Here is a 12,016-nt window from a genome sequence, read left to right on the forward strand (position 1 = left end):
GAAAACTTTAAAGTGACAGAGAACTGCGGAGACATTTGTATATTTGTGAACATGTTCGTATAAATCTATAATAGAGAAAAGTAAAATGTTATTTAAATTCAACGCACTGTAGACGTGTATAAATAGGCACGCTATAAAGGGCATGAACTTCCTCCGGTCATTCGATAGTACGCCAGAAAATCGTGAGAAGTCAGATATTCTGATCCCGGATACGCGTGTGGCAGAATAAAAGGCCACCTGCTCGTCTTAAAATAGCGTTTCTATTTTTGTCGACGGAGCCCCCGAGCCACACGGCGAGGCTGCTGTGCGCGCGATATCCTAAATTAATATTCACTAACTTTATATAATAACGAGAGCACGGTGAAAAGGATTTATTCCAAATCTAAAGCTCGTCGAATTTTAGCGCTGTGATCAAATCTACTGGAAAGATGCCAGTCAACGGGCAGCCGCTCTCGCCGGGGCTTTTATTTTGAAAGGCCGGCGCCGTTCTCCAGCTGAACGTGAGTCATTTCCTGTGGCTGTTGGTGTCGCTTATTGCTGCTGTCGGGACGGAAGAGTGGTTGCAGGTACGACTGTGTCCCGGCGCTTTGCGTTATCTCTGTCGTGATACTTTTCAGTCCCTTTAACCTAAAAATATGCGAACGTCACTGTGTAATTGACGCCGAGTCGGAAATCAAATATAAACAGCGCCAGGGGAACCAAAGCTAACCCAGACAGCTAATTCTTGCCGGTCCATCACCCACATGGACTGATTGAAATAAATATAACCTGTAAATGGAATCTGGGAATCGTATTTTGTTTATTTTAAATAACTGGTCATTGCCCACAAACAGTTAAAAATTATCATATACTGTAAACCCTATTTAATCAGTTGGTTAATCTTCTGCTATGAAGTTATAGCTTAGTTGGGTTAGCTTAAGTGCTAGTTAAAGGTCCTAGTTCAACCTATACAGGTGATCAGAGTCCTGTGATGGAAATTAATGAATATACCGGTACTATAATACATTATAATTCCTTCGTTTTTGTCAGTTTAATTGATTGTAATGGTCTTTGTGATTTTTTTTTTATTATTTTTTTTATTTTTTTAACATTTATTCTCTAAAGACTACCTACTAATCCACTCAAAGGTTTTCTTAAGATGTCAAACCATCAACACTTCCAACGTTTGATTTGAGATGTTTGTCTGCCTTCAGCAAACACACAGAGACCTCACTGAGTCATGTTTTAACGGCTGTCATTCACGATGACATTACAGAGTTTGTTTTCCGTGCACAGGTGTCAGAACTGTAAACAGTAGTGGGAGATGGCTGCAAATGGAGCAGAATGTGAACAGCCACAGAAAAGACTAGGACCTAAAGACAAGCAGAATGGCAGTTCTACAGGTTTGTTAAGCCGGTGGAAAGCTGATTTTAATCAATTACCTGCTGGCAAGCCAGAGCGTAACCCTCAGCTGAGCTGATCAAGGGTCAGGACCAGAGATAAAATGTTCTGCGGAGATAAACGGACCTGCCTTAGTCACTGATAGATTGATATGTCCAAAAAGTTCACCCAAAAAGTTTTTATTGGCTGAAGATGTACTCGCCTGCTCACCAATGGATGATTTGCATGATGTTTTAAAATATAATTATATTTTAAAATCTTGTGTGTTGTACTCGCAGATTCATCTCTGAGAGAGAGAAAGCAGCTGGACAGGGAAGAGCGTCTCTCTTTAGTACTGTGGAAGAGGCCTTTAACCACACTGCAGTATTTCTGCATAGAAACCCTCATTACCCTGAAAGAATGGACGTGGAAGTAAGAAATCAAGTTTGCACTCACTTAAAATTGTACACTCAATTTTTGAGTGCCTTTTAATGATTATGGGAAGTTTAATCTAATTATTTATCATTGTATCTGTTCTTGTATGGTGAAACAAATTTCTGTCAATGCTAAAAAAGTGAAATGGCACCTGAGTAAATTTACAACTATTATTCAGGGTCTTTCCTGAGGGAACTGAATATATTTCAATAGTTAATCTAATATTAATAATAATATATATATATATATATATATATATATATATATTAGTTTTGAAAAAATAATTTGCTTCTTGAGCAGCAAATTAGAAAGATTTCTGAAAGATCACGTGACACGGAATACTAGAGTATGATGATGTTGAAAATTCAATGTTGCGTCACGGGAGAAAATTACATTTTAAAGTACATTGCGATAGAAGCATTTTTAAATGCACAACATAAAAGTAAAATGACTGTTATTGCTTTATTTCTATTTGAACTGTAAGGCTAATTAGGATTATTTTATTATTATCAGATACATTGTTTAATAAATAAATCAAACCGATTTTCAATAGCACAGAACCGTATACAATGGCTATTTATTTATTCATTTATTTATTTATTTATTCATTTTTCAGGCTTTGGCAGAGAAGAGGTGTGGTATTTTTGACCATAGTCCTTTTTTCATTTTTCTCAATGGCTTACTCAATAGAAGGAGCACATCAAGAGGTGAGCTCAAGGGCATCTACAGCGTTTTTGTCGTAGCCACCAGAATTTATTACTCTGAATCGTCTTGATTCTTCATGAACTCTGTTTTTTTTATTGTTTGTAGTATGTACAGTACCTGGAGAAGAGGTTCCTGTGGTGCGCCTACTGGGTAGGCCTGGGTATTTTGTCTTCAGTCGGTCTCGGCACTGGACTGCACACTTTCCTTCTGTACCTGGTAAGAATTCTTATGCTGGAATCCCATGTGCATGTAAGTAAATGCATTTATGTGACTTCAGTGGTTACAAACATGGTCTGAACTGAAACGCATCGCATGGTCAGGAATTCCCCTAAATGAACTGTGAGGGGCTCAGCGGGACCCTCTGTCAAAAGGGAAGTATGCGTGATGGCTGTTCCAACGAAGTGTATTAATAGAGCTGAGCGTGTGCTCCTCTGCTTCTCTGCAGCAGATCTCGTAATCAGAACCTCTCACCAGTTTCCACTGACTCAGAATGAACTGCGAGAGCGTGGTCAGAGCGTCCACTTCCACTGGCTGTGGTGAAAAAGTCACACCCCCTCTTTGTCACCAGAGAACTCTAGTACTTTGAGCTCAGTTTGTTTTGCATGGGCAGCATTGTGAAAGAATGGGATGTGAAAGTGCAAATATGCACAATGTTTCGCCACCAGACTTTTGTACAAAGATGAACATGTCAAACTCATTTTTTTTTTACTTTTAGAATTTTTAAAGGACAAAAACTATTGAGGGAAAAAACAATTATTAATAATATTTTTTTAGGGCTGTCAGTCATAATTATAGCAACTTTTTTATTAGATTATTATTATTGTTATTATTATTATTATTATTATTATTATTATTAGGTATTTTCCAGATACCATTTTTAGTAAAAAGACAGTGTAAAAGGCAGTTATTTTATTATTATTTTGTAATTTTAATGCTAATTTTAATTGTAATTTTATTATTACCTTGCATAGTTTACAGTTTAGAGTTTGGGGTTGGTAAAAAAAATCTAATTCTCACCATTATTATTAGAAAAATTAATATCATTATCATCATTATCAACAATTTGAGCTGCTTCATATTTTTGTAGAAAGTTCAACATCACAGCATTTATCTGAAATACATTTTTGTAACATTATAAATCCAGTTCTGATCACTTTAATGCATAAAAGCTTTATTGTTGGAACGGCCTCGCCACCAAAAGCCCTTTTAATATAAGGAAACGGCTAATATAAGAAAACCAACCTGTCAAAACAAGCAGGTTCTCATCATCTGCGTCTAATGATTGAGTTTGGGAAGTGGCTTGTGTCAGGTTTCAGTGCCTGGGAAATAAACCCAATTGTAATGATTAACCGGATGAAACAGTCGCTGGATCAGGCTCTTTGCTGTGACACAGTCATGAGCTCATTCCTCTACAAGTAACTAAAACACGGTCCCGACTCTGGCTGACATCACCTCCGCCTGTAAAGGTCCCGTAACATAAGGCTAACATCAATATTTAGCTTTAACAGGCTTTTTAGTGCAGGTTATGGATCTTGTTGCTTTGTGGTCATAATGAACGTTTGAAGTGAGAAAATGAAGGTTTCCGTTCCGTCTTCTTTTGGATTAAGGTTGATTTGGATGGATCCGTGCATTAAATGGTATCAGCCGAGTCATTCCTGCCTCCTTCGGTTATGCGAGGTTAATCAGAGGTTAAAAATGCTAGACATGGTATATTGTCCTGTCTCGTCTCCCACGTTTCATCTCCCACGGACTGACCAACCGTGGGAATGAATGACATCAATGTCTGTTTTCACTTAGCAAATGAATTGTCGTTCAGTAGGTGTTGCGGTTTTTCCATCGCGCTGCATTGATGTCACCGGCTTTTCGCCATGTGCATTTGAACCACAAGTGCTTTTGAGGTAGTGGGTCAACGAACAACTGTTTAATGTACTTGTGAGGTACCAGTCTTGGAATTGCATCGCGTTATGCATGTGACAACATTCATGGAAACTAAACGTTCAAGCTCACGTGAAGCATTATTTCAGTCTGTAAACATGTGATTGCATCATTTCCTCCAGGGTCCACACATAGCTTCCGTCACCCTGGCTGCATATGAATGTGGCTCTGTGAATTTCCCCGAGCCGCCCTACCCAGCCCAGATAGTGTGTCCGGAGGAGGAGGTCCTGCAGGAGAGCGTCTCACTATGGACCATCATGTCGAAGGTTCGCCTGGAGGCCTGTATGTGGGTGAGTGCTTTCACAGCGCAGTCTTTCCTCGTCATGTACTGAAGCCGCTCGCTTAAGGCGCTCTCAAACGTCAGAACTCCTGCCAAATGTTAAAAGCGGTCACATTAGGTTTTGTGGACATGTTTCAGACCCTGCAACAAGTATGACGTCATCACCATCATACTTGTTTCATGATAGTTTAAATGTATAAGAATAGTAGTTTACAATGTATAGCTGAATTGATTTAAAATATTATTAAATATTATAATTATTAATAATAATAATATTATTATATATTATTATATAGGTGTATGTATATGTGTGTGTGCATAATTGCAATATGTGTATAAAAAAAAAAAAAGTCAGTTTATATTTTTAATTACTAATTTACAATACAAGAGTACAACCTTTTTAATTTGGAACATTTGAAAAAATATTGTATTTATAATATAAGTATAATTAATAAGAATTTTATTTATATATATTTAGCAATAGTTCACCCAAAAATGAAAAATTACCCCTGTGCATATGACTTTCTTCTTTTTATCCTCACTCTTTATCCTGATTGTTATTAGAAACATCTTTTGTCTTATCAATCCATATCTCAATTTGAACCGTTATATGCAGTGAAAGTCTTTTGCATGCATGCCTAGGTCCCCAAAGCCTCATATTTATGAAGAATCCTCATGTTAGGCTCATCATTTGTGCCCGTGTTTGCAGGGTGCAGGCACAGCTATTGGAGAGCTGCCTCCTTACTTCATGGCACGGGCGGCGCGGATGTCTGGAGCAGATCCTGATGATGAAGACTATGAGGAATTTGAGGAGATGCTGGAGCAGGCTCAGAGTGCACAGGTCAGGATTTGATCTCATTCCGGACCCACACATCCGAGCCTTCACCTTGACACAGGCAGCAGTTTCTTTTGATCATTTTTAGGAACTCCGGTAGATGTTTTAAAGCTTAACTAACCATTTCCTTTCAGTGCTCATGCCTTCATGAGGCCGACAGTGCCCCCCATGATGCAGCCGATACCGTATCCTGTTAGCGGGAGGTGTCCCAGTGTCTTATTCCCATGAGCCCTCACTATTGTGGTTCACTTATGCGGGTCACATGATTTCTTGGAAGGGCTCTCCCCTGACTTCCAGTAAACCCTTTGAGCAGCGGGTGACTCAGAAGTAGAGCTTCCCTTTAATCACAGCCTCTTAGTGTCTAAGTGGACCCCACATGGTCTGTGCCTTCACACAAAGATTTTTAATTGGAGTGCTTTAATATGGTGCACTGTACCCCAGAATTAGTGATAATCAGCGCAATGTCACCCTTAGTTTTTAAAAACATAAATATATACAAGTATTATTTTTTTTGCATAATATTGATTATATAATATACTTTTTTTTTGTAAAGTATTATTTGAAATGTTCTACTGAAACAATATGCATTGAATACTATTTATGTTTATTATAATGTTACTAATTATCTTATATTTTTATATAATATTAGATTTTAAATAAACCGTTTCAATTAATATAAATAGCATTTTATATAGCAGTGTTAAAAAGTAATGTATACTGGTGAAGCTGTCCATGTTAAGGCCAAATGTTATATTTTTCCATTTAAAAAAAAAAAAAAAAATTTTGGTAACTTTTTTTTTTTTTTTAAATCAAATTTCTTACAGGATTTTGCAACAAGAGCCAAGCTTGCAGTGCAAAACATGGTGCAGAAAGTGGGATTTTTTGGCATTCTAGCTTGTGCCTCCGTAAGTGACATTTCAGATCATTCTTCTCACAGTTCTGAGATATTAATGAACAACTGCGAGATGTAAATGCAGAATTGAGAAGAAAAGTCTAAATGATAAGATAAAAGTTCATTAGTCATTTTTCAGTATATTATCTTTGAGTGTTTACAAGTGCTTACGATGTTTCTCAGATCCCGAATCCCTTGTTTGACCTGGCTGGAATCACCTGCGGTCATTTCCTGATTCCATTCTGGACCTTTTTTGGAGCGACTCTCATCGGAAAGGCCATTATTAAGATGCACATTCAGGTGTGTAAAGAGAACGCAAACAAATGTTACACATTTGTTAAACACTTGTAAACGGAGGAGTTTTGCTTTTTGGGTGAGTCATGAGTAATAAGATGATTCCCATAAACCTCTAAGCAATTTTTTGGTTCATCAAAGACGCACCTTTGCATGCGACTCAGAGTTTTAAAAGTTGACTAAGCAGAATCTAGACAGCGGTGGATTTTGATGTCTTCAGGTCTGCTTATTTCATCCAAATGATCAAATCAGAGCGTGAGCGAGTCGGTGATCTCACCCGGTGTCATATGTCTCATCACGGAGTTATTGTCTCACTGTCTCCTAAAGACACAAAACACAAGATCCACTGCATGTAGCCGCCGCCTTGAGGAACATGCGCTTGATTCATTGTCTGACAATGTTTATCTGCTTTTTGCTTCTCCACAGAAACTATTTGTTATCATAACATTCAGCAAGCACATAGTGGAGCAGATGGTCTCTCTGATCGGGTGAGTAACGACACCAGCGTGAGATCAATATGGACACCCTGTATAGACAAACATTATTAGCGAATGAACAAAGAACATGGGAAATTTAAGTAGTTGGGCGCGTTCTGAAGATGCTTTTGTATGCAGTTTTGTATTATTAATTATTTATTTTTGCACAATGAATAAAAAAAAAAAAGAGAAATACACAATAACGTTAAAGTTTTGGGGTAAGCAAGATTTTGATCAAATAAAATGTGTGTGTTTCGTGTATATTTATTATGTATATATAAATACACAAACACACATGCATGTATATATTTCAGAAAAGGTTATAAGTTAAATATATGATCATTTGTATGAATATTAATGTATACATGCAAATATTTTCAAATGTATTTGTGTGTATTTGTCACACACTTAATCATTTAATTGTTTGATATTGAATACATTTGTTTAGTGTTGATGCATTACATTGGTCAAAAGTGAAAGTAAACATGCAATATAATGTCATAAAATATTATTTATCAAAGAATCCGGAAAAAATATGTATTAAAGAATAAAAAGCCACACATTTTTCTGTTCATTGATAAGAAAAGCACCAGTTGGCATATAAGAATGAATTAGGAAGAATCATGTGACACTGAAGACTGGGGTAATAATTATGCTGATAATTCAGCTTTGCCTCACAGAAATGAATTATTATATTTTAAAATATTAAACAGCCCTTTAAATATGTTTGACAATATTATTGCATCTTTGATCTAATAAATCAAGAATAAGCACTGAAAAAAAAGACATACAGTAGTGTACAAATGTAAATAAATATGATTTCTTTACTTATAAGAAAGAAATATCATTGTTACACGTAAATGCACAAAAGGAAATCAAAAAAAGGATCTAGCAGGGTTCATCGAACTCTAATTTTAATGTTTGACTGCAAAAGCCCTTTCACACGGTCTGATTGTTAGCGTTTAGTCTGAATCATCTATAGAAATGCATATAGTTTCTGTTCCTCTGCACTGCTCGGTCTGTCCCAGTTTCATTTAAACTAAAAGTCATAAAGAAAGAAGAATTGATGTTGCGTAAATTGAGCCTATTTTAAGACCTGTCGCGACATTGATATTTAAACACATCAGAGCTCCAAGCTAAAGCCTTGGGTGAGAAAAGGTGTTTAGTTGCAGTTTAAAATACTTTTAAAAACCTGTTCATGATCATATGATCATGCTTTTCATTTGACTGTTGGGTGAAATGAGATCTTGAGATACACCAACACTACATTGGCATCACATACTAAAGCCACTCATTACTAAGCATGAGAAATCTTCACCATTTATGGTGATGTCTGTGAGTTTAGCAGGGCAGGCAGTCAGAATTAAGCAGGGTGACTCAAAAGTAGAGATGTGGTCTTCATGTTGGAGCTCAAAAGTACAAGTGAAACTACTATTCATCTCTGAATGAGGCACGACAATTGTGGCCTTATAATCAAGCCACATCGAAAGCACTTCATAATTACAATTTAAGAATGCGGTCAGCGTGTTTCGTCACATTTGGGTGAGATCCTTTGAATTCGAGATGCCGCTCAAACTTGAGGTTGTTACTCATCAGCCCGTTGGAGGTCACGTGACTGAGACGGTGACGTTCAGATTTCATATCGTGGTTCATTTCAATAGTATTTCTGTGCTTTTTGATCTGATAAAGATCTGATAATTGCATCTCAAACTGAAGATACATTTATAATTGATCCTGCATGATGGTTTGGTTTCACTGACATTCACACCCACCCAAAACTGGGCGTTTCTTTCTACATCGCAGTGATGACACAATATTGAGTCACTTCCTCATTAATTGCTTTAGAGCAGTTCCTGCAGAAGCCTGCCTGCTATAAGTGAGGGTTCAGAGAGCTTCTGTCTCATTGTACTGGAGGCTTCACTGAAGGAAGGCTGTAGTGGGCTTTGGGCGATCTAGTGGACTGCTGGTGGACTCGGTTCCTGGTAAGGCTTTGCTAATCATATCTTCATTTTTTTGGACAGTATTATCCCTGGAATCGGAGCATCTCTTCAGAAACCTTTCAGGGAGTACTTGGAGGCCCAGAGAGCCAAGCTTCATAACCCAGCAGGCAATGGAGCAACAGCAGTAAGAATCTACCAATGTCCTCTCATTTCAGTTATTTCATTTTTTTTGTAATTTGATATAGAAATTATTTATTGCTCTCATTCAAATTAATTCTCACTATTTTGTTTTATAAAGTTTTTTTTATTTTGAAAGCATTTTCTTGATTCTGAAAATATGAAAAGCTAATTTAATTTGGTCAAAATCACAATTAATTTAACTTTAGAAAAATGGTCTGTCTTAATTGTAAAAATGTAAAGCAATTTAATTTGGTCCAGAAATCTTCATTAATGTTTTAAAATTTTGGGAAATTGAAATAATTATAATATAGCTCAAAAATTCCTTTTCACATAAAATTTAAGAATGCCTTCATTACAATTGTATTAACATTTGAAAGACTAATTTAATATGGCCCAAAAATCTTTAATTATTAAAAAAAAAATGTATATATATTTTTGGATTATAAAATTTTTTTTTAACTCATTTAATGTGGCCCAAAAGTCTTCCCACAGTCATTTTTTTTTTTTTTTTTTTAAATTAGGCATTGATGTATACATTTTATTTTCTCTGCAGGGTGAAAGCTGGCTCTCGTGGGTTTTTGAGAAAGTGGTGCTGGTCATGGTGTGCTATTTTATTCTGTCCATCATTAACTCCATGGCACAGAGCTACGCCAAGCGTCTCCAGCAGAAGAAGTACTCAGAGGAGAAAACAAAATGACGGACTCACAGAGAACCATCTCACACTCCTGTTTTGGAACCTACGAAATATTTAAGCTAAAACTGCTTCATGAGCACTGATTTATGTGCGCTTCTGTATGTTAACGTTCATTCAGATCCCTTTAGTTACGTGGAGTCCCTCTTCATTCGTCTGTAGTGTGCTCGGCTATTTAAAATCAGATTAAACATGGAGGTTTTTGTCTAGTCTAACAGTCTAGCTAACAGGCTGTGTGGAGTCATATTTGTTGCAATGCCTTATGCAACATTTGGAGGTCATGCTTCCATTGAAGTGAATACAGTTCTTAATCAATAGATTGATTTATTTAATTTCTAACATGCTGGTATGGATGGGCAGGGTCTGTTTTGTGAGGTTTCGTGATTGGAATTTTCAGGGATAGTTTTTTTTTTAATCGATATTGATGTCATTTTGTATTTCTTTAACTGTTTGAAGAGGATAGCAATATCAACTCAGATCATCGTGGTTTCTAAATAGTTTGCACATCTTGTAAAATAACGTTTTTGACTATGCGCACATGATGTTCATTCTCTGGTCTTAAACCGAAACGTCACAAACTAGTGGATGTAACTTTTAACCCTGACGAAATTTAAGATGTAATATTTGCATATGTTTGTGCATTTTGATCTAAAACTATAAGTTGATCCATACTTTTCTCTTATTTTGGGCTGAAGTATTTGTGTAGCTAATTATGATTTTTTCCCCCCAGAACTATTGTTACATAATTTGTTTGACATTAAATTCATTAATACATCTGTTGTGTTACATTTTGCATTTTAAATTGGGGAAAAAAAATACAATGAAAAATGGCTTCTCTGGTTCAAACCAGCGGATGACAGAAGTTGGAGGATGTGGCCTAAAAAAAAGGTATGTGGAAGGCATCCCTATGTCTGTCTGTCTGTCATCAGTCTATTGTTCTAGCTGTGTGAATATCATCTGTATATCACATCAGTCTGTTGTTCTGTCTGTCTTATCACACATAAGTCCTTTTTCTGCTCTGTGCTCATTCAGGTGCAAGCGTCCCATTCTGTCAGGTAGCTTATCAGACTGGTGTTGGCTGTAAGTCATATGGCAACATCAGCCTAATAGGCTGCCTGAAATTTTGGGCTTATTCACCCTATGCATATTTTGTGGTGGAAATGTCTATCTGAACTATTGAGCAATCATCGTGTTCTCTAGTGTTCAGTGGATCTGATCATCTGTGGATTATTCCCTAGTTTATTTGTGACCCCTGGACCATTAAACCAGTCTTTAGTCCCTGGGGTATTTTTGTAGCAATAGCCAAAATACAGTACATTGTATGGGCCAAAATTTTAATTATTTTCTTTCGTGTCAAACATTATTAGGATATTACATATGTTCCATGGAGATCTTTTGTAAATTTCTTACCATAAATAACAAAACTTTGTTTTATGATATGCATTGCTAAGAAATTAATTTGAACAATTTTAAAGGCCATTTTCTCAATATTTAATTTTTCTGCACCCTCAGATTCCAGATTTTCAAATAGTTGCATATGAGCCAAATATTGTCCGATCCTAGCAAACCATACTAATTAAGCTTGTCATTTATACATAAAAATGGACAATTATGACAGGTTATGTGGGTCACATTTAAAGTAAGCGGATCATATGTCAAGCATTTAACTTTTCTTCTTTAACTCGTTTGGTTTTCTAGGTCTATTAGTCTGTAATAGACTTGTTCTGGTTGCCGTTTTCTCATTAAACTCCGCTCTTTATCGAAGAAAAGCATCTATTAAGACTGGTTGTGTTTTATGTAGAGTAATTGTTTTCTGTTTGCCTATAAAATGCTGTATAGTTCACAAACTGTTTCCATCTTACATGTGTTTGGCCCCGTTAAACAATAGGGTTTCTTTTTTTAATTAGTTTTAATTAAAGAGAGAAAATTTCTCATGTGGTAAAAGTTTAGGCAGCAAGGCATGAGAGTTTATGTGGGGGCCGTCGGTGAACAAC

The 12,016-nt window shown here is 36.4% G+C and overlaps 1 protein-coding gene across 1 annotated transcript; it reads left to right on the forward strand.

Moving 5' to 3' along the window:
- The first annotated feature begins 288 nt into the window (after positions 1-288).
- Positions 289-10,796, forward strand: vmp1 (vacuole membrane protein 1). Its single transcript, XM_043259927.1, has 12 exons — positions 289-566; positions 1,276-1,382; positions 1,659-1,791; positions 2,411-2,501; positions 2,605-2,715; positions 4,557-4,724; positions 5,424-5,555; positions 6,374-6,454; positions 6,625-6,741; positions 7,162-7,223; positions 9,233-9,335; positions 9,885-10,796. The coding sequence occupies exons 2-12, from the start codon at positions 1,304-1,306 to the stop codon at positions 10,026-10,028; spliced, it is 1,221 nt and encodes a 406-aa protein (XP_043115862.1). The 5' UTR covers positions 289-566; positions 1,276-1,303; the 3' UTR covers positions 10,029-10,796.
- Positions 10,797-12,016: the final 1,220 nt, after the last annotated feature.

The sequence above is a fragment of the Puntigrus tetrazona genome, chromosome 15 (genome assembly GCF_018831695.1).
Source record: "Puntigrus tetrazona isolate hp1 chromosome 15, ASM1883169v1, whole genome shotgun sequence".
NCBI lineage: Eukaryota > Metazoa > Chordata > Actinopteri > Cypriniformes > Cyprinidae > Puntigrus > Puntigrus tetrazona.